Below are 23,593 nucleotides of genomic sequence, written 5' to 3'. Positions count from 1 at the left end.
CCCCCTGTCCTGTAATCTCCCTGGGTAAAGAGGGATATTGGGCATCCCGCCTCAATCACTTGTTCTGTTGGCACCGCTCACTGCCGACATCCACCTCACAGGATACGTTTCCATTTTGATTGAATTCACGGGGATGAAGGGGTGAACACTGTGGGACATGATTGCCGGGAAAAGTAAGAGGAGTACATCGCATCAGGATAATCTCCTAATCCACTCACACTAGAAAAGTGACTTCAACTGCTGGTAACTTCTTCAAACTCCAGCAAATTTTGTTTGGATTTTAAGACTGGGGAGTCTAAGAGTTGATGAAGTAATATTTTTTAAATAAGTGGCCATGTCGAGCGCTCAGCCAATAAACCACAAAGGTGTCTACAACTACTTTCTCAACATGGTGGCCTACCAGGTGAGAGACATGAGAGAGATACCTTCTTATCACATTAAATCTATATCAATTTATATATTTGTAGTGTTAAATTATATTTAATTTACTAAATAGAACAATGCCAGAAAGGTCAGAGGAAACCAAGAATTGTTAAATTATTTCCCAATATATTTATATTTATATATTCCATCCTGTTAATCAAACATTACTATCCAAAAAATTCAAAACTGTAAAATTGCCTCTCATTTGTTGGCTATGAAAAGACATTGTATAAAATGTACGTATATTAAAAGCTTCATATACAGTACGATCAGCAATGGTAAACAGCAAATCAGTTTCTGATCCAGACATTTCTGTTTTATCTTTGGACACTAAATGAGTTTAACGGGTTAACTCAAAATAATTTGTACACAGTCTGTCCGCACATAACTTGCTTGAGTGCAGTGGGCTTTGTAACCTTGGGTAGATTTCTCATTCAACTGTCCAAATGCATTAAGTTTGCATGGTTGCACTTTAACTGGAACAGCTCAATAGCAGCTGAGTAGTTGAGGAAAAAAAGAAATCTATATTTTCCATCATGGTATGAATGCTGACCTCAACTCCTAATCACTGATGCATCAGATGAATTCAAGTTGAGTTCAGTTATAAATCGTGTTGGATGAGTGAATGAAAGAGAGATGCATCATGAAAAATGCATAAGAGAATGAGAAAATCAAAATCCTTTCTCCCCTCTTGGCAGATATGTTGCTGCTGTGGTCCAGCTCCCTGCTCGCTCTGCTGTTCCTGCTGTCCTCCTATCAAGTCCTCGTCCAGCACCCGGTTAATGTACACCCTGTTCCACATCCTGGCCTGCACTGTCTCATGCCTCATGCTGTCTCGTACCGTGTCTGAGGCAGTCCGAGAGAACGTGAGTGGTTTAACATGCACCAGTCGGCCCTCTGCCTTTTATCACAGTTTATTTATTTAGCAGTATCCACTGATGGATAGCGTTTGCTGTGGTTTAACCGAGTTCTTTTCATACTGCAGGTGCCTTTCTTTAACGTGGTTTGTGATGAGGCTCATGGGGGAGGGAACTGTGAGATGTTGGTTGGATATTCTGCGGTATATCGAGTTTGCTTTGGTACAGCCTGCTTCTACCTGGTAATGGCTCTGCTTCTGATAGACGTGAAGTCCAGCCAGGATTTCCGAGCTCTCATACACAATGGGTTAGTAACCACTGGGAAGATATGCAGACATTTGTACTGGCAGAGGTTATTAATGGTAGACATATTGCACCACACTACTGCTTTACAGATGTGGTCAAAATGATAAATACACCTTTAAGGGACATGTATGTCAGTGCAGTCTTGGACTGAGAGAGCTTTAAAGTGCCAAATCTAGAGAAGGGACTTCGGTCCAGCACAGCAGCCTTTATGTCCATGGTGATATGATAATATTCCACAGTGATTAGACAGTGATTAGTTTTAAAAAGGAAAAGCCTGGACATTCATCTGTACTTCATTACAATCTGTTTTAGTTCCACTTTGGTTCTGGATGTGATCAGACAGAGATGGACGAATTAGGTTATTAGTGACTGTAACAGAACTGCACTGTGTGGTGAGCTTTAAAGCTCTTACATGTCAGGACAGAGCTCATCCAGGGGTCAAACCCAGCCGAGATACACACACAGCTCACCCAGGGCCAGAAATAGACCTACAATCACTGTGTCCATCTGTCCACTGTTTACAGATTTAAACAGCTTGTACATACAGTATGTGTAGTAAAATGGTTCTCAAAGTCTGTGTCAGCCGAGCCGTAAGAGCAAACGAAATATGAGTTGCACACATTAATTCATGTAGAGAAATAACAGAACCAAAGTGACACACAGGCTTTAGGTTAAGAACCCCCTGATACCGATAACACTTTAGTCTGTTCTTTTTACCAGATTTTGGTTCCTGAAGTTCATCTCTCTGCTCGGAATGGTGGCAGCTGCATTCTTCATCCCTACAGATTCCTTCCTGCATGGTGGGTATAAAAAGCTAACCTCAGCAATACTGTGCATATTTCTGCACCATCCATGTGCACATAAACTAAACAGAAAAAATCTATTCTTTCAATTTAAAAGAATTTATACCTGGGCACTGAGATGTCCAGCTCTCAGCTATCCACCTGGCAGCACATTAGCACCAGTGAAAGTGTTGATGCTGTAAAGCTCCAGTGACCTGGGATCAGTTCTTGTCTAATGCAATAAATGACTGCTGTTTGTTCCTTTTTCTGTCTGCCTCTCAGCCTGGCATTATATTGGAGTGGTGGGAGGCTTTGCCTTCATCCTCATTCAGCTCATCCTCATCACTGCTTTTGCCCACACCTGGAATAAGAACTGGTGAGTGCATATTCCTCCTGGGTCCACTTGGGTCCAACAGAGCTGAACTGTCACAGTGACGCATATGGTAGAGATGTATCCCTTTAGTTAACATTTTTGTATTGCCCTGTGGGTAAGCCTAATTATTTTCACCATCCTTACTATGCAGAAGGTGGACTGGCTGCTTAAAATTGCTTATAGGCATGAGTAAGTGTTTAAAAGTTTAAGTGCGAGTTGGCTTGTGATGGATTGGCAACAAATCTGGGATGCATTCCCACCCTGTGCCCAGTGTTTCCAGGATAGAGTGGTTAGTAAAAACAAATAAACAAACAGGTCTCGACTCACTCATTGCTTGCTTGCTGTCTCATGGATGGATTTTGCTCTCTAGTGTTTGTACAGTAAATCTTGGCAACGTCAAGCATCACTTAAGTTTTCAATACAACTGAAATGATTGGGGGTGCAGTTAGGTGGCACCAGTCCAAGAAAAGCATAAAACACCTCTCTTAACATTCAGTTTAAAGTCAGTCTCACTGCTTTCATGTCTCGCCGTGTTTCCAGGTTAACCGGGGCAGCTGAAGATAAGAAGTGGTATGTGGCAGTCATGTGTGCCACCCTCGTTTTCTACACCGTCGCCACTGCAGCCTTTACCTTCATGTACAAGTACTACACGCATCCGGCAGCATGCCGGGTCAACAAAGTACTGCTGTTTACCAACCTGGGCCTGTGTTCAGTTATGTCCATCATCGCCGTCACACCCTGCGTCCAGCAAAGTGAGTTCCAACAAATTTGTCCAAAGTACAACTTGATTTACTGAGTTATTTCAAGCCAATTATTGTCAACATTTTCTAGTGTGTGTGTGTCATGACATATTTATTATTAATGTACACTTAATGGCCAAATGTAAGTGGACACCTGCTCATGAGCTTGTTGGACATACATTTCTAAAAACAAAACCTGGTTTGCTCTTTCTTACATCAGAACAGCCGCGGTCAGGACTGCTACAGGCCTCCATCATCAGCTGCTACGTCATGTACCTGACCTTTTCTGCCCTGTCCAGCCGTCCACCTGAGAAAGGTACAGCAACAGCATCTTACCATTGAGCACATGATTTCTTATTGCCAATGTTTGATATTAAATACACACCTAGATTGTAGCTTTGGGTTTTAGTGCTATGAAGCTTGAGAATGAAATCTCTTATAAGGGGTAGGTACCCACAGTAATACTTTGGCTTCTGATTTGTTTTTTTTTTAGTGGTCTATCAGGGGGTCAACATGACCGCATGCTACCCTAACATAGGCCGAGACGAGATTCAGAATGAAGGAAATGCTGTAGCTATCATTGGTGCTGCCATCATGTACTGCTGTGTGTTGTTTGCATGGTGAGTACTTTCACATCTCCAGATCGTTTTTAATGTTCTCAGTGCATCTACAGTTCAGTGACAAGCCAACTTCACCTTATGTATCTTTTCAGTAATGAAGCTTCCTACCTGGCTGAAGTGTTTGGACCTTTCTGGATGATCAAAGTTTATCGATATGAGTTTCAGGCGAGTTTCACACTTCATTTACTCCTCAATCCTAAATAGCTGATTTTATGATATGGGTTGGTTTTCATGAGAGCTCATATTTCTTTTCCAATTTTTTTGTTGCCAACTTCACTCATTAGTTAAGACTTTTTAATACATGTCATATATTAGCCTAAACAAATGATGGCATGCTTCTTTAGACCAGGTGATAAAGTAGTAAACAGGTAACTGATTTAATGGGGGCCTAAAACTTATCACTTTTATATCAATTTTATAAAGCTTCTATCACATACATTTTCATTTCCATGTTAAAATTTTTTAAAAATCTTATTATGTTTAAATTGACAGAAAGCCACTTGTTGCTTTTGCTGCCCAGACCAAGAGGAAGGTAAATACAGCATTTTAAAACCAAATTGCAATACAGACCTGTCACTTGAGGTCTAGTTGTTTTTAACATTGTGATATAATTATCTTATCTGGATTTCTTTAGCAAAGGAAGAGTTTGTGATTGATGAGAGCAAAGGATGCCAGAAAGTGATTCATAATGAGAGTCATCGTGTGGCATACAGCTACTTCTTCTTCCATTTTGTTTTCTTCCTGGCCTCTCTGTATGTCATGATGACTCTCACCAACTGGTTCAGGTTAGTTGATAAGGAGCTTAAGGAGCAGTGATTATCTGGATTAGAAAGAGAAGAGTTGTGAGCGTGCAGTCAGCCAGTCATGTAGCAGCAACACAATACATAAAATCATACATACACATAAAAAAACATTAATTATTATTCACATTATCTGGTCTCAGACAGAACAAGGAACATCCAGTAAGTGGCAGTTCTGCAGGTAGAAATGCCTTGTTAAGAGGACAAACTGAGAAGTCATTAAGCTGCGATGAGCAGTAAAGCATCTCAGAATGCAGAAAACATTGTGTTCCATTGCTGTCAATCAACACAGAAACAGTCAGTAATCTAAGGATACAACTAGCACAGGTTCGTTACCTGGTCTGATATGTCTTTGTTTCTGCTGCACAGCATATGGAAAAGTTAGAATTTGGCATATATTTGGCAAGTATTAGTATGGTGTAATAAAGTAACCGGTAATCTTCTAAGTGAGGGCATGCCTTACATGCAATACCACATTTACCCAGCAGATAACGCCAGATCATTAATAATAATAATTAAAAAAAATAATAATAATAATAAATAAATAAAAAACAATCTGGCGCCATCTGCTGGTGAACTAGTAGAAATGTATGTCATAGTCAGCCAAACAATAAAAGGACAAAGGATCAAACCCGACAGCTGTCAAACTGCCTCTATTGGACCGGAGCCTTAAGCAAAGCCCTCAACCAAAAGTTGCCTAACTTGTATACTATCTTAATAGAATAAAAGCATCCGGCAAATGCATAAATGTGAATGGGTAGACTAACTTTGACTAGAAATGCAGAACGGTGGCAGCAGTAGGTGCTGGACTGCTGTTCAGAAGGTGAAAGTTGAAGTCTCAGCAAGCCAAGCTGTCTCTAATTGGGCCTTAACCCTTGCTTGCTTAGATCGTGACTTGTCTCAATAGTAATTGGCTTTGGATAAAGATGTATTTTAAATCTGTGCCTGTCAATTCAACAGTGTTACAGCATCATTTCATATTGTGCTTTAAACTTACTTTACACTTTTTCTTATCTTGCAGCTATGAGACAGCAGTGTTGGAGACCACCTTTACCCATGGCAGCTACTCGACCTTCTACGTGAAGCTCACCTCGTGCTGGGCCTGTGTCCTGCTCTACCTGTGCCTCCTCCTGGCCCCACTGTGCCGCAGGAGCTCAAATCGCAAGCGGCCTCAAAGGTCCCGGATCAAGCGGCGAATGGCTACCCAGCGCCATGTCAGCGTCAGTGTGTGAACTTCTCTCAGATTCCACCGGGTCAGGGAGTGTGGCTGAGAAAGAACCCGTATCTTGTGAGAGAATGAGAAAGGCTGGACCTAAAATACTGAAGAAAAGACTTTACTGTGAGCTAGCTCCAGTCAGCAAATCACAAATACGTTATGTTTACGACTATGACGGCCTGGCGTTCGCCAAAATTGCCAAAAGATCCAAAGGTGAACAAGAGACGTCCAGTGAATTGCTGTTCAGTCCAAAAAAACAAGCTCTATTAAATTTGTTTAATAGATGATTAAAACTAGAAACTAGATAAGAGTTGAAGTCAAACGTTTACATACACTTGGATGACACACCTGTCACATTAGTTGCGAGATTTCTATTATTTCAGACCCATTTAAAATGACATGGAACACAGCTGTAATCGCTAACAATTAGGAGGCTACAAAACCAAATGATAGAACTTTCTAGCAAATAATCAATTGTTTAAAACTGTTTCTGTACTGCCAATTTAAACTCAAAGAAACAAAAAAATGAAAAATTGTTCTTATAAAAGAACAATTTTTTAATTAATCAGAGACAGAAAAGAAAAAAACAGTTGCAGAAGTCACTGATTTCTCAAGACTCAAGTGTGCATGTAAACTTATGACTTCAGCTGTAAATAAATTATAGATGTGGTAAATAAAGAGCAGCTTATTACTTTGAAAATGTAAAAAGCTACTGTGCCTTGCATAAGTATTTTTGTGTGGCTTTCTTCAATTCCATAGAACCTTAATTAAGCTCCTCTCATTTTTATGGTCATAACCCAAAATGTGGAATAGTTTAGGAGGCCTGAATACTGATGCAAGGCACCGTGTTTATGTTCATGATGTGAATGGTGTTCTGTTACTTATCCCTGCTTTCATTTGTTGACGTGTGGTGAACACATAATGCAGCCACATGTTGTCGAGTGTGGCATGTTCGACTGGTTTGGCCGTGTGAGGGTGTGTAAGCTTTGAACTGTAATGATTTTACTAGAGCAGTCTAACCCACCTAGTCCTAATTACAAGTTTAACATAGCGGATTTATGTCAGTCTTAAAAGAACGAGCTATTTTTGTAAATACATTTCTAACAAAACACACATAATAAGCTGTTGGTGTGCACTTATTGAGAGGAAGGGGAAGTGGCTTTGGAGGAAAAAACAACCCTGTTAAAATGAAAAAGATTATAGGTTTCTGATTTACAAGAACAGAATTCTATAACATTTTTTAAAAATATGTCAGACTGCAGATCAGTACATGTGGTGGTTCAAGTCAAACACAGCTATTAACAAATACATGGTGAAAGTAAAAAACTATATGGACACTTTCAACTAGTGGGTAAGAAACAAAGCAGTATGATGTGACATACTGAAAATCTCAGATTTCAGTTTTGCACTGCGTGTGTCCAACAAGTCACAATTTAGTCCTAATAAAGCTGCCCCGGTCAAAGGTAAAAGCATATACGAGCAATAACAGCTCAGCTGTGAAGCCACACACGCTCACAGAACAAGACCGATAAGTGTGTCAGTTGCAACACTAAAAACTGAGAGTTACTATCCAGCACAGCACGATTGTGAAGTAAATTGTAAAGTGAAGAAAACATTATCTGGAGGAACAGCTTGAAATCCTAACATTTTAGTGAATAATGATCTTCCAAGTTTGTGGCAGCAGAAAGTTTTCTGTTTTAACCAAAAACCTGAAACACTGACTGCAAGCTCGGTCTTATTACTCTACATCAGTGCCTTACCTTACCAAAGGCCTACAGGCTGACAATCCCTGCAGTTATGTTCCTCAATCTAGTATAAATCTTCCTAAAGAGAGCAGGATGTTAAAGAAATAAAAAAAAGAATCAGCTTCATATTAATGACCATGATTTTAAATAGAATGCAAAACAAGTTTAGATAATTCAAATTTCAGAATGCAATGAAGGCCCTGTTTTAAAAACAACAGCATGACCACTGATCAGTATTTGAATATTAAACAAAATGTAAATTTTTTATAGCATGCCAGATTGAAGAAAAATTTTATTCTTTTTGAGGTATTCCAACAAAATATTTGCATCATAACATACAGAAATAATACAGTATATAAAGCAAAATGTGTAGATAAATGTAGGTATTTCTAATCATATTTATATAAATATAATATAACAAAATCTTAAAATAAAAAAAAACAGTAAATGCACTTATTTATATTTTTAAAAATCCAGAAAGGCAAAAATACCTGGAATACTACAAACTACTAATAAAATATGTTCTTCTTTGGTATATGCTTTTTAAAGGTAGGTAATAAAATCCAACTAAAGTGCTTTATTTAGTGAGAATAACATCGGTAAGTTCCTTTTTATACCCACTGATTCCCATAATAACCACAATTCATCTCAGGGTGCCAAGTTTCATTTTAAAAGGTAGTGGGTTTTCTCCTTCTGGAATGAGACTTAAATATATAAAACACACAATAACTGAAGCCTAAAGGCTAAATGTGGATATTCTACCCTGTGCGGTAAGTTCTATCTCCTCTGTTATTACAAAAGCTCTCCATGGGACGCAGCAGGCTGTCCTCACGGGGTCGGTAAGGCTGAGCATAGCTGTCCTCCTCCAGCAGAATACGATCGAGCGTGTGTTCGTAGTTAATGTGTCGTCTGACCATGAGCACGTACTGGTGACCTTCCTCCAGCGAGGGGCAGTCACACCTGTTGGGCGCCCACAGGTATTCCCGCCGTTCCAGCCGGAACCGGTTGCGGTACGTGTGGATGATCTGGACGTCATACCGGGTCTCCTGGCCGACGTACATCTTCCCTACGATCTTAGCTCGGAAAACTAAAGGAACATAAAAAAAAATCTTATCTCTACATGTTCAGAAAGTGGAAACATTTAAAAAAAACCCACAAAAAACAGGGAAAAAACACACAAAGCTGGCCAGGCTTGTTTCCTGTTCCCAGGTTAGACATATTACTGACATGCACCCAAAAGCACTTGATACCATCTTAGTCATTACACAGTAAACACAAGTAAACATGATCCTGTTTTAAACTGATTAATACATTTTAACTAACAAATACAACTACCTAATAAGGAAAAGTAGAAAACAGTAAAAAACACACAATATCGATATTATATCACCCAGCCTGAAGCTTCACAGTAGTACAAGTTCTTACCAAAATCCTTCTGGCAGTACTGCCTCTGTCTCTCACCGCGCCCTTTTACCCTCCTGCATTTACCACAGTAACCTGCAATCAGATTTCAGGCTTTAGAACGACACATCCAAACAGACCCAGTGAACCTGAAGTGATGAGTAAAGAGTCGGGATGAACTGAGGAAGACGAGCACTGAGCAAAGATGATTAACATGCACTGACCTGTACGGTGCGTCTGGGGCACATAGTTACTCTTCCCATCTCGCTCAAGACGAGGCAGCGGCTGCTGCTCAGAGGGAAGCCTCACCGGTCGTCCTCCTACAGAACCAGGGAGAGACCAGTCAGATCAAATCAGTTCCGTAATTCTGGGCAGAATCAATAATGAAGTCTGAAAATGTTCAATCTGACAATCATGGTCATCACTGATAGCCACTTGACTATGATTAGTTGATTCTGTGATAATTGTGAAAAGCCTAGGGCATGTACTAACCTTACATAAACAAAACCAGTAAATTACCCTGAAACGTCCTGAAATCCAAAGTTTAGATCCTGCCAAAGCTTTAGATTACATCATATAGTGTGTTAGACGCCCAGGAAAAGGGAGCGGCTAATACACATTCCTCTGCATCGTCAGGCATGTATGCACAGATATGTGCATAAGGGATTCACTTTTAAACCAATTCTATGGCCCTTTAAGAAGAAAGGGTTGTAACTTTTTTGAAATATGATTAATCTGTACACATCATCAGCAGTCATCTAATGCAGGAGAAAGTGCAGCAGCCGCCCAGGTGTTTACTTGTATAACAATACACATGTAAGAAGAGTTTAGACTGGTGACAACACACTTTATACGCCAAGCTGCTCAAAACAACTTCTTTTCATCATGTGTATTATTATACAAACAATCAAAAAGGCAGCTACTGTATGATATTGTTTGCTCAATCAATCAGTTTCAGCACAAATGAATCCCCCTCCCTGAGAGATCTGAGTTTTAAGCCACTTTATACACATGATTGTGTCATTTATAGCACAGAAAGATTTAAGAGTAGTTGTACGATGGTATAGGTGACTAAAACAGGTCTTTACCTCTGTTAGGTTGTATTACAGGAGGTCTGGTGGTAGTGGTAGTAGTGGTAGCAGCGTATGTTGGCAGTACCCATGGGAAAAAGTTTAATGTATGGTGGTGCTGTTGATGTGAATTCGCCCTCCCGTGATACTGGGCGTACAAATCAGGGGGAAGCCAGTACTCATACTCAATTCCAGAGTTCTTATCAGTGGAGAGAACCTGCAAACATTTTATCAGAATAAACAAGAATTCAGTTGCATGTTCAGCTAGTCATTACTATTGCAAAAAAAATTGACATACTTGGAGAAACGGAACAAAACAGAATTGTTTAAATAATCTGCTCAAAGCAAGCTGGGCTGGCTTGGTTACATTCCTCACTGTGTGACACGTTACAGACATGCTGCCAAAAAGCCTCTACTCTATCATAATCACCACTGCTCATAAATGACAATACAGCAGACTAGAATAAAGCTAGCATCTACTGTTTGTGAGATGGAAACATGCTGCTGTAGTTCACTTAGCCAAAATTCCACTACATGTTTTTTTTTTTATTTTTTTTTTAAATCAGGATAATAATGTCATTCATTTCCCCCCGTTTCAACATTTTGGTTCACTATATATGACAACATGTAATTGTTGCTCCATTACACAAGGACACCTCTCACCATAATGTGCAGATCCTCCTGTGTTGGCCCAGGCACCTCAAAGCTCTCCCACGTATCAGCAGAACGACGGTACACCAGTTTGGTTCCAGCCACGCTGTATTCCCCTGGAACACTGATCTTCCAGTTCCCATTGATCACAAACTGGGAGCGTCCATTCTGAAGAGCTAGTGGAAATAAAGACATCATTCATTTATATTAACCGGTTTATACTGGTCAAGGTTGCAGCAGGTCTGGCTCTACTGGGAAACACTGGGCACAATGCAAAGACCCCTTTTGTCTTCGTATTTTTGGCTCTATAGTGTAAATAGCATGACTTATTTAGACAATTGCATTGATTGGATGCTATAATGGCAGAAACAGTTGGCTCTTTGTTATGACTATAATAGTTAGTTCTCTATCCAATAAAATGTAAAATGTAAAGTAATAATAAAATGTAAATTTTAGATAAATTAAGATTTTAAAGAGGCTACAGACAGCCTGATTTATGTAATGAAAAACACTTTTATCCTTTGGCTAAAAGGGAAAAACTGGCCTCGAACCTAAATAGTTCTTGCTGTTATCAGTCACTCTGATGTGGGTCGCTCCGGCAGGGATCATGGTGACCTCATTGTATCCGTACAGCCCTGTGAGAGACACAGATAAGACAATTATAACAGTTCTAAAACACCAACACCACGTTCAGCAAAAACACACTCCTACGGCAAAGCAAAAATACACATGATATCATTCTGACACTTTTGTCCAAAACACAATTTGTGTTGAGTTTCTGGAAAAATCTAAGAGGTTATAAAGTAAGTTATTAATTTTGTGTTTTATAAGGTTCTATAATGTGATGTGTGATTACTAATTTCTCATTAGTGTGTAAAAATAATGTATTAATGCCAATGGTTTTGAACTGAAATTATTGACAAGCTCATGATCATATGTACATGGCCATAAAACATTTTCACTTCATCTGTATCATTTATTATTATTTCCAGTAGCTGCACTTCTTTCCCAGATTTCTTTTTATGTGCTGTTAAGAAGTGGAATTACAACATTGTCCACTTCATTGGCTTTTGACCCATCATCAAAAGCCGCTCACAGACGGTCCCAATCAGCTATTGTACCCACAGAAATCCAGATGCAGAGAGAGTGAGTGATGTTTTTGAGGTGAGCGAGATAAAGCTGCATTATCTCCATGTTTTCTTCTTTGTAACTGCCAAGCATTATTAGTGTGCCAGCATGAAGAGGTTTGTAAAAAGATAGTATTTCAGTTGGTGAAAATCAAAGCCAGAAGTGTCAGTGCCCTGTGTGGTGGTGTGTGTGGGAATATGTGTGTGTGTGTGTGTGTGTGTGATGATGATGTGTGTTCTTCAAACACTCAAGTCAGTGTCCTACAGGATCCAGTTAGAGAAGAATTCCATGGAAAACTGCCAAACCCTAAAGATTAAAGTGGTTTCTATCTTGTGCTGCCTAACAAGTTCCCCCTATGGTGAACAACAGCTGGTTTCATTTAAAATTTAAGGGCTACAGGAAAATTAGTCATCAAAACAGTTGACCTGCACTTCTCCAGCACACTTCTGTTGTGGTTTACTGACTAGTCTGTATGGTTTAATTGCTGTGGTACCATCTAATTTACCAAAGACATCAAGCACAAACTGTAAATGTACACCGAAATGTATTTTATTATTCAGGTGAAATCTGTTTTCTAATGAAATCATTATCTACAACATTAACAATGTGTGCATGATTACCACAGACCACAATTGACACCTTTGCCTGTCTCTCTTACCAAATTTGACTAGTGAGGAAAGTCTGCTGCCAGTGAAAGTGGTGCATTGCAAAAAAGAAAACTCTGTGGACTTAACTGGTTGTTTCAACAGGACTAAGTTTTGGAATGGCTATATTAGGCTATATTTAAGTTTTTAGAATGGACTTACAAAAGTCTCAAGAATGTGGACTGTACTAAAAAACTGTGACCTAAAACTATTAGGTTAAAATTGGTTATCAGTTGTGCCAAGTAGAGTGGACAGTGAGCCAACTGGAGTTGTTCCAGAAGCTTGATGATGGCTATCAAGGTAAAAAGAGTCAATAAACATGTAACCAAATATTAGATGTGCTGTACATATTTTGTAAAAGATTAAAAGTTTTTTTACAAAACCCACAATCTAATAAAATGAATTACATAAAATATGTAAACATCTGCCTTTCACTGTATATGAATATTGAGGGTACTAACCAATCTCCTGGCTGTTGTCACGGTAAACACTGTAATGATGAAGGCACGTGGTGTTTTGGCCTCCACACACCATGCAGGAGTCCTCCTGCTGCTGCGAGCCAAAAATCAGGTCGCACCCTGGCTTCTACACCCACACACAGACAAAGCACCAGGATTAGAAACTCAGTAGCACCAACAAGCTAATGCTGAAAGGGAACAGTTGGAAAAGTTCAGGGTGTTTATACAGCACCAGTTAAAATTTCAGTAAAGACAGAGGACATGAAGTCTTAAAAGTGTGAGTTTTCACTGGCCCTACACAATTATTTATTTGTATGTACAGTCCTGCCCATAAAGGCTTTGTAGTTGCTTTGAAACCAAAGTCCGATAAGACAGTATCATTTTAAATACTTCGTATTTGTATTTAAGCAATTTAATCACTGTATGGTGGTGTACCTGGCATGTTATGGGTAGGTGCCATGTCCAGGGTGTATTTCAGCACAGAGTGTAATTTGACCTAAACTGAGTAGTTCTAAAAAGTAAGAAAATAAAAAAAATTGTGTTCATTCCGCAGGTAGTGTGGGTGCTGGTGAGTAGTGAACAGAGTCACTCACATCAGACCGTATTTACTCATAGATGTCAATGGAAGCTGGAGGGACATTCCAAAAATAATAGTTTTCTTACACTGAGTAAGAAGTACTTTTCCTAAAATGGCATTTTTATGGACAATTTAATTCAACAGTTTACTTATGTACACGTGATGGAGTAAATGTAGCACATTACTACCCATCAAGAGTTAGTCTTGGACTTTATCATTCTCCTTTTTTATATACACACTCACATTCTCCTTCATACCACCAGAACATCAATCAGTGAACACTTCTCACCAGTCCATGAGCAATAACACACACTGCTAACAAATTAGTCTGCTGCTTTTAATTTTGCAGTCTAAACTCTATCCATCCTATAAATGTCTCTGAGAATCTCAAAACACCCCACCAAATTTGACCACACAGCCCATAAAATCACCTTCACCTGTTTGTAAAATGTGCACTGCTCAGACATACAGGTGCACTTTTTCTAAAGCGAAATCAAACGTGGTGTTTATTAGAGGAGCCATGCTGGGACCGAAAACTGTAAAGAGTCAATGTGTTCAAACTGTGTCACTAGAATTCAGTCAGTTTTAAAAGATAAATAATCTAAACTGCTGAGAGACATGTTTTCCACATGGGACACTTTAGTACTAGGAGGTGGTGAAGCAAGATCTAAAGATTTCCAACTCAACAGTGAATGTAATGAATCAGTTCTAAATCATTCCTACATGTTTTTCTGCTAAGAAAATATTTTAAAAAGCTTTAAAGAACCAGGGCTGTAATCTGCTCCCTGTGGAAGAGGACAAAAGTGCTTTGCCTTCAACACAGTCAGAGCTTTTTTTTTCTTTCAAGGAGCAGAATTTTAGCTTGAAAAAGGTATTTTGGGGTCACCACGTCTTTGTTCTTTCATGCACACACAAATGTAAACTCCTAGAGTTTGCTTAGGTTTTGGGAATGTTAGATGAATAAATCTCTTTATTTGTCATTTGATTCCTTAATAAATCTGATTCAGTGATGCTATTATTTTCACTCAGATTATTATTAGTAATTACTCATTTTATTTAGTTTAGAAAGGTTTAGGCTATTACCTAATTTTTGATTTAAAAAATCAGACACATACGTTTCTGAAAGTGGTTGCCAGGTTTCCCATTTCCCTTCAAACTTGGTTAATTCGAAATCCTACCCGGCCACATTGCGTAAGATTTACAATGAGCCCTGACATGCTCATTTAGCCCAAGATAAATTTTTTTATCAAGATGAACTTTTCTGCTATTTTAAGTCGGAATTAAGTATGAATAATTTAGCAAAGAAACAAGGTGCATGAATAAATCCAAATTAAGTTAGCTAGGTAGATAAATACTAGTAAAAAGAAGGAGAAATCTCTCACCAGGCATTTGCCGTTTATACATACGGCCTCGGGATCTGTTGGGCAGGGTGTGCCATCCAGGACTCGTCCAAAGTTGTAGTAGAAATGATAGCTGAGGGCCAAACAGCTGAGCTCACAGGGGTCAGGGCCTTGGATACAAGGACAAAGGAGAGGCCAGTAACCTTTAAAAAGATCACTGCAAGTCCAGCTTGGAAAGAAAATCAGGTACTTTAATTCCACACGGCATCACCATCAGTCACTCACCTCCGTGAAATGTGGTCCACTGAAAACTGCTTCCAGCAACAACAGGCTGATCATCAAACACTTTACACTGCAGCTCTCTAAAGTCCAGAGTTCCAGGAGGACATGACTGATAAAAACACATAAAACAGAGCTGTATGAACACCAGTAGCCCCTACACACACACACGCGCACGCACACGCACACACACACACACTCCCTGTCTATACTTGTTTAGACTTTTGCCCTGCTTTCCTGCTTTATCAACCCTCTGTGGCATGACCTCGTAATTTCTCATTTGTTATTCTGAATCATTTAAGCTGAAGAAATTTACGAAGAAAATCCCATCATCTCATGCTGAGGTTACATTTGTCCAGATGTCATCCAAGAACCCTCAAAGACATGTCTGTGATGACTTAAACGCTGCTGGAACACAGGATCACTGTCAACAGTCAAGAGAGCTGCTCCTGCATTTTTCTTCGTTTAGATTTTTTAAGGTGCTGGTTCTGAAGCAGGGGCATTTTTTTGCACTGCAACCCTTAAGTTCTTCCTTGACTGTGAACAGTGCCATTAGTGTTCCAGCAGCTCCTAAAACGTAGGTTCAACTACATGTTCATCCTAAAAATCAAACATATTATTTATTAAATGGGTCAATAATCTGTTGTTACCAGGTTGTTTGTACCTCAGTGTTGCAGATTTTATACTGCCTGGAATCACCTGAACATGGACCTGGGTTTCTGGAAAACACAAAAATATCTCTCATGAATAATACTCAACGAATAATACTCATGAATAAGGCTCAGCTATACATTAGTTTAGTCAAATCAAGTACACAGTCTAGACATTTGTTGTGGTTATATACAGTATGAGAGTCAGAAGGGGGCACAAGACATTTTCGGCATTTATTCAACTTGTTGGTGGTGGGGCTTGAAACCGGAAACCCTCCGATTACTAGTCCAGTACCTTAACTTTTTACTTTTTACTTGACAGCAAAGGATAGGACGAGCTGACCCAAAAATGGACATGTGAGAAGAGAGTGCCTAACCTGATGATGCAGGTCCTTCTGCGTATGGATGCTCCTCCTCCACAGGAGCGTGAACACTCAGACCAGGCGCTCCACGAAGCCCAGACATTTTGATAAAGCAGCTGTCGTGGAACTCGAGATGAACGACCAGCACGTCTCCTCTGAGGCTGTCAAACACAGACACGAGATGAAGGTGTAAGAGAGAGTTAGATAAGACAGTAAAGCTAAAATATAGATTAAATCTACACTAGCAATACAGAAACAGGGCAGTTGGTCGACCTGATTACCATTATAAATAAATGTATTTTTTACAAATGTATTTTGCGCTAACGTTTATAGCTGGACCCATCAACTTCTCAAAGTTTCTAGGCTGAAAAACACTGGGTTATTCCTTCAGATTTCTTCTAAAGGATAAAATCCCCTTAATAAGCTGGAATCTTAGTCTGTGCACAATAAGAGTCTGATAAGTAGTTAGCAGCACATAAGTCTCTCTGCGAAAGAGGAAAATGACACGAGACTGCACTAACATGGTCACCACACTGATTTACAACTGCACTCAATCACATGTTATTGTAGAGTGACCTGCCAATGGCCTCATTAAAATGCCAAAAACTCAAATTAGTGTTGATAACAAAGCACCATGGGGCCACTGGACAAGCTGGATTAATGAAATCGACCTTTAACCTTCAGAATAGGAGTGTTCTGCCTGGGACCACGTTAAAGGGAGAAATGCGGGCTTTAGGTTACAAGTGCTGGGAAAGAATTTTGTATCAGTGAGGATTTAAATTGTTGAGCTACACCTCAAGGCTGAGCAATACACGCTAGGCATACAGGTGAGTCAAACCTTCCAGAGGTGTATAAAGCAAGAAGTAACTGCCCTGCACCCTCTTTGGGAACGTCCCTTTAAGTTTAAATAGCACTACTCTTATGTCTGTAGTGTGTGTGCAGTTCCTGTAAACATGGACTGACACTTTCTTCTGTACTGTAACTGATTTCTTGTACTGTGTTACCCAATGTGTAGAACTGACAGTCCATAGTAATCACACATTTGAAAAGCTGAAGAATTTCTTTAGAAGACACGACTGATCTTCGCTCTGACTGAAAGGAAATGTGTGTGGGGGCTAAAGGACACCTAAGGGAGTGCAGTAAATTAAAAAATCTACACGCAACCTGTCCTCCAGCTGCCACTTATGCCTGAAGCTTAAACCAAGAGAAGGAAGATCCTATCTGTTTTAAACCACTGGGGCAAGTTCCTACTGACAATCAAGTGAATTCTCTTCTTAGACAGCCAAACCATCACTGATGAAAGATGCCAATGATGCATTGACTACGATTCCAGTTGAAATAAGCTCTGACAGGGAGACGCGTCAGTCAGAATATACTATTACACCACTATGCATACAATCCTGTCAACTTATCTTTCAAACATCAATATGAAAGGTCTCGCCAAGGGATTTACTTCTGTTGTCAGAAGGTATAGTTCAACTTTGAAAGGAACATAGTTGTCACTTCAGCACACATGTAATCCATCAGCCGAGACATGTTTGTTTAGATCTGTACAGGAGCTACAATGCCAAAACTTTAAAACCACTTTTAAGGAGTTAAAATACATTTCACACAACTTCTAGTTTGGGTGGAACAATTAAAATAATAAATGTTATTTATACACAACATTCTACCTTCTTATAAATTAAAAATTAACTACACAATACAGTGCAGTAACCAACCCCTTGTGATGTAAAGCTTGCTTGACTGTGAACAGGACAGCCCTGTTATTTGGTGGTTTGTGGATTCTATCTAATCAGTCTCTTTTAGGCGATCCTCCCAATTTTGGCAAGTGACCACTGATTCGTGCATTTTAATAAGTTAAACCAGCCCTATTTATATGGACATAGAGAAAAGAACAACTGTGTGTGATTGGTCGTCATGATTTATTCAATGCATGGCCTCCTGCCACCTGCAGGTGCAAGAACCATGCTAGAGAATTCACATTACTTTATTTCCGGCCTCCAGTGAGAACTGCTTTCACTCACACCCACACATTTACACGTACACAGTGCAGTCCATACCTTAGTACACTTAAAGTGAACCTTAGACCCTTGTTTTCCATCAGCCCAGAGATCAGAAACTGCTTTCACACATGCTCATCTGTGAACGCCCAAGTGTAAAAACACCCGTCATACCTTAGTTTTAACTACATTTAGGGTGAGAAGAAATAAGCGTGCCTGTTACTGTTGGCAGAGCTACTCATGCTACATTATTCTGATCATGCTGGACATAATTACCGTAATTGAATCTGGATGTAAAAGTGAAGAGAAATAATCCAGAACAATTGTGGAATTTGAGGACAAACTGTGCTTGTTGTGTCAAACCAAAGCATGTCTGAGCTGACAGGCATTCCTAATGAGGACAGCCTGTGAGGAAAAAAGAGGGGGGGGGTACAGGGGTTGTCTTACTTGCTGGGACAACAGGCAGACCGGGGACACCAGCAGCATGATGAGGGTGAGCGCCTGGCACAGAGACAGTTTCCTAGAGACAGAAACAACAAACAGAGAAAGTCATTTAAGCCATTTAAGTTCTGATTATAAAGACGTAATGGATAGGCATGCTGACTTTAATGCTGTAAGGAAATCTTACATGCTGATGATTACACCACTAATCTCTGTATTTTTACAAAATAAATCAAACTCTCAATGGAATGAGACCTGAATTAGTGAAATATCCTTGTTACAAATGTGATCCAAGACTTTCCACATTTAGTTTTAATTCAAGTTGTTTCTACAAAACCCTTCAGATCTTGCTTTGTGCAAAAGGCAGCACTAAACTAAAACAGATAAGGGCATTCCCCAAAAGGCTGACACACCCAGGAAATCCAGCTTAATACAACCAATCAAATTTGTTTAGAACAACTTAATGTTGTTAACTGGTTGAAGTCAGCCAGCCACCCTCATGTTTACAGTTTGGAGGGCCACAAAGACATTTGTCATTGTTTGAATCTCCCAACTGCATCCAAGATTTTAACCTACTGTACATTCACCTTTATACCTCCACCACCATGCCTGATAGTAAGTACAGTGTTGCTGAGATTGAAAATCTTGTCTTTTATCTTCAAAACATATTTCTTATCACTGTGATCAAATACCTAAATCTATGTTTGATCCAACCACAAAATCCTTCTTCAAAAAAGCAATTGTTTCATCATTGTGATTAGTCACGCTTCAAGCTGCTGTTTTCTGATCGTTTTTTTCTTTTTTAAACCCATGGTTATGGAAAGCTTGCTTAATTGTGGACAGTGACATATGTGTCCAAGCAGCTTCTAATTCATAACAGACCTGTTTTTTTTTTTGTAAAACAGTGGATAATTGTTTGTACAGATGATATTAAATCCAGAAGTTGACTAAAATGGCTTGCAGTGACGTTTCTGAGACATATGATAATATGCTTTCTAGGATTTACACAGAGCTTGATAAACTTTTGTCATTGTAATGAGTTATTCTAACGGGTTCAGTCATGTGGACACAAAAGCACCAGCTGTAGTTGTAGCTGGCTTTAACAGAAGCACCATGCATATTACTCACTGAATCATACCTCACATAAACTCTATACAGTTTGGGAACCCGCTGTCTTTTTCCTGGTAATGATGTCCTTATCAGTGATACGAGTTAAAGAAAGAAACAGCCTCATGTTCCTGTTTTTCTGTCTCGGGAAATTGAGCATAGCTCAGTCTGAAAGGAAACACGGTTAAGCTCACATCTCGCTTTTATCTTTTCATGGGTTCAAACGGTTCTGTTCCACAGAGGTTAATTTTGGTGGTGTAGCAGAACAGGAGCCACCCTGCCTGATTAAATTATATAAATCTCCCTCAAAACCTTGTGATCAGTCTTTAACTAACAAGACTATCAAAAAGGCGGTTCTTATTTCCTGAGGCACAAGCAAAATAAATATACTACTGAAGGTCATTTCAATAACCACTTCATTCTGGTTAGGGTCACTGTGTATCCAGCACAGCCCCGGTTCTGGACTGCTTTGCTTGGGGGGGCAAAGACACAATTTGGGGGGGCAATGCCCCCCTCAGCCCCCCCTAGCCCCGGTTCTGGACTGCTTTGCTTGGGGGGGCAAAGACACAATTTGGGGGGGCAATGCCCCCCTCAGCCCCCCCCCTAGCGCCGGCCCTGATCCAGCACCATACAAAACACTGAGAACAAGGCAGAAATACACCCAGGACAATGTCGCAACCTTGACGGAATGTTTTTGTCAACTATGCAGAAAATACCACATAGTAACAAACTGTCTATAAAAATAAAGTCAGAACCAGAACTGGACATTGAGAGCATCGTAGGTTTGGTTTCCAAGACTCAGAGCTGTTTACAAGCTTACCAACAAACAAGAACACAAAGTTTGCAAAGCACAATACCATTCCAGAGCAGTAGAAATAGATTCTCTGGAGGAAGTTATGAATCATCACCTTCTGCCAGTTTAACAAAGAAACTATTTTTTCCAGTTTTTTTGTCAAAGTAAAATGATAATATTTTCATGCAAATGACACCTCTCAGATCAGAAGTGCTCAGAGTTATAAAATTATTGGGATAAATTGAAATGGAGTGAGAGTCGGGCCTTGTTCTCCAATAATAATGATCCAGATTACTACTGTTTACTTATCTGAATAAAAGCATCATGTTCCATAATATGGTGGATGTGCAGCTCCACTTTTTTGGATTTTTTAATGTTTTTTTTTTTTGTCAGTAAGCCAGTAATTTTACTGCCTTTTCTATTATTATAATAGTCGTGAAGTTTTATTAGGTACTGAAAACACTTTCTAAGGTCTGTAAGGCAAACACCACACCACCAAAACATGCAAAAATCTGCCCTGCATACTTGAGTCGAGGTCAAAGGCCACCTGGGGGTCAAAAGGTCTCATTAAAGAGCTATGATGAGGTCATAAACCAGGGTTCATTTACATAAGAGAGTAGGCATTGTTTAACTGTACAGAGACGTGACCACTGTTCCCACGTAAGTCTCGGTCAACTATAGATTACAAGCAATCTTTTATCAGAGATATATCATACACTACAGTCTTGTAAGTTTGGACGCTCCAGTCAAATTCCATATTTTGTTTATTTTTAAGATAAAATAAGTTAAATCATCCCCTTCTACATTTAATGACGAATTCACATGTTGTTATATTGATTGTTACTACTATATACTTAAGAAATCCAACCTACTGAATTTTTTTTTACAAAAAACATAAAAATATTATTATTTTAAATAAAAACATTTAATACTGAATAAATAAAGTTAAACATCTAAATGACATATTAATATTTGCAAGGAAATGCCATAATAACGTTCTCTGTATAGGTAGGTTGTCTCTGTAAACTTATTTTCCCTCAGAAAATTAACAAAATTGGATTTTACATTTGCATGTGTACGGTTCCACATAGTACCTTCATGGTTAAAAACTGGAACTCTGAAGACAGACCTGTGCGTCATTCACACTAGCTGCACCACCAAGGCACCTTTAGTATAAGATGCATTCCTACAGCCAAACTTCAGAGGTGTGTAATAGTGTAAATGTTTTTTAATTAACGCTTCATCCTGGTCAGGGAAGCAGGGGTCGCCTGGCACTGCGTTAAATTGCCTGCATGCGAGTAAGTTAAGCACCTGGAGAAAACCTACGCGAATACGGAAAGAACATGCTAAACTCTTCGGGATCAATGAAGCTATGAAACCACCAGCTGCGCCACCTTATTGTTACAGTAGGAAAAATGTTGGATCTGTACAGTGCTCCACATCTGTTCACTCATTCACTCAGAAACCATACACAGCTATAAACAAAGTACATTTCTAATAATTACACTTACCTGTTGTGTGATTTTGGCATCCTATAATTTTGCAGTGTATTGCAGTGGCTGTGATCTTCTACACCTCTGATTTATTAATCACACACATTTCCTGGGAAACATATTCTGGAAAACACTCCCAGTGGAATTTTCAGTTGGGAACTAGAAGGAAATCCAGTGACATCCATGATCGATCTGAAAGAGCGCAGGAGATTGTTTGGGTCAAAGCCAGTCCAGCTTTTTACATCTAACATGAAGCAGGAGGAGGAATGCGTAAAATCCAAAGAGTGGTGAAATATCCAACACGTCCTCACAGAACGAAAGTATTCAGAAACAAATAATAATCCAACTTTCGAGGGGGTATTTGGGGTGTCAGGACAGGGTCAACCCTGCCAGCCCAAGGCTGATCTCCTGAATAGTACGTTAGGTTGAAATGCATTAGGTCCATGTGTTCCCATCAGTAGAGCTCCCGCAAATACCCCCCTCCGGTGGCACTGGGAAAGTTAACAGCCTTTAAACTACCTTGGAACCTAAAATTTAAATTAAGGTTCAGATCATCTGCAAAGCTAGAAAGTAAACGTTTAATCCACCAACAGTTCAATGCATGTACAGAACAGGCAAGTCCCAAAATAAAACGGAAAAATGAAACGTCCTGCTCATTAAGGCTTTAAAAAAGTAAATAAAAATGCAAATAAAACCTATATAAATCAGAGCTTTAGAGTTGTACGGTGAATAATTGTATAGATATAATATAACAGCAGTGATTTGTAGCACCGCTGCTGCAGCTCACCTGAGAGTCACTCCGGTCTATTCCAAGTCTGCAATAATCCGGGTTGCCAGATTGCATTAAATCCTTACTTCAAGGATTACTGTTTAATCTTTTTAATTTGTTGTACACAATAACTGAAACCTTCATATATAAGTCATTTCTAAGACACAAAAAGCACAAGAGACGGGTAAAATATTAATTAAGCCCATTTAGGTGGAATTATAGCGAATGGCGACTGGCAATTAGCAACACGTTAAATTTTTATACAGAAAACCTCAATTTACAAAAATGTTTACACACGTATTCATTCTTCAATTTAGACACGTATATTCAGTGCAGCCAGTTTTCCTTTTGCATGTTTTGGGAGATAAGGGCAAACCAGAGTACCTGGCAAAAAACACAAAACATTGCATAACAGTGCATAACATTATACAAACACAAGCCAAGAGATTCATTTAATAATCACATCAATCATTACAATCAGGAAAACTATGATCTGAGTTACTGTGAGTGTGGCACGGTTGTCGGTGCCAGACAGGCTGGTTTGAGGAGCATCTTCTGCTTATTT

General features: G+C 39.4%; 2 protein-coding genes across 2 annotated transcripts; one reads left to right on the top strand and one right to left on the bottom strand.

Moving 5' to 3' along the window:
• Window positions 1-334: 334 nt before the first annotated feature.
• serinc4 (serine incorporator 4) lies at window positions 335-6,133 on the top strand. The gene is made up of 12 exons (XM_062989915.1): window positions 335-403; window positions 1,122-1,289; window positions 1,409-1,587; window positions 2,307-2,386; window positions 2,651-2,744; window positions 3,282-3,493; window positions 3,702-3,797; window positions 3,975-4,101; window positions 4,194-4,266; window positions 4,594-4,633; window positions 4,736-4,886; window positions 5,923-6,133. The coding sequence occupies exons 1-12, from the start codon at window positions 335-337 to the stop codon at window positions 6,131-6,133; spliced, it is 1,500 nt and encodes a 499-aa protein (XP_062845985.1).
• Window positions 6,134-8,177: 2,044 nt separating this feature from the next.
• adamtsl5 (ADAMTS like 5) lies at window positions 8,178-22,405 on the bottom strand. Its single transcript, XM_062989821.1, has 13 exons — window positions 22,278-22,405; window positions 18,873-18,945; window positions 16,438-16,583; window positions 16,075-16,129; window positions 15,417-15,522; window positions 15,174-15,301; window positions 13,218-13,341; window positions 11,536-11,619; window positions 10,997-11,160; window positions 10,352-10,550; window positions 9,488-9,583; window positions 9,288-9,359; window positions 8,178-8,949 (listed from the first exon to the last, which is right to left on the bottom strand). The coding sequence occupies exons 1-13, from the start codon at window positions 22,295-22,297 to the stop codon at window positions 8,621-8,623; spliced, it is 1,596 nt and encodes a 531-aa protein (XP_062845891.1). The 5' UTR covers window positions 22,298-22,405; the 3' UTR covers window positions 8,178-8,620.
• Window positions 22,406-23,593: the final 1,188 nt, after the last annotated feature.

The sequence above is a fragment of the Trichomycterus rosablanca genome, chromosome 27 (genome assembly GCF_030014385.1).
Source record: "Trichomycterus rosablanca isolate fTriRos1 chromosome 27, fTriRos1.hap1, whole genome shotgun sequence".
NCBI lineage: Eukaryota > Metazoa > Chordata > Actinopteri > Siluriformes > Trichomycteridae > Trichomycterus > Trichomycterus rosablanca.
This window is presented reverse-complemented; position numbering and strand designations above follow the sequence as displayed.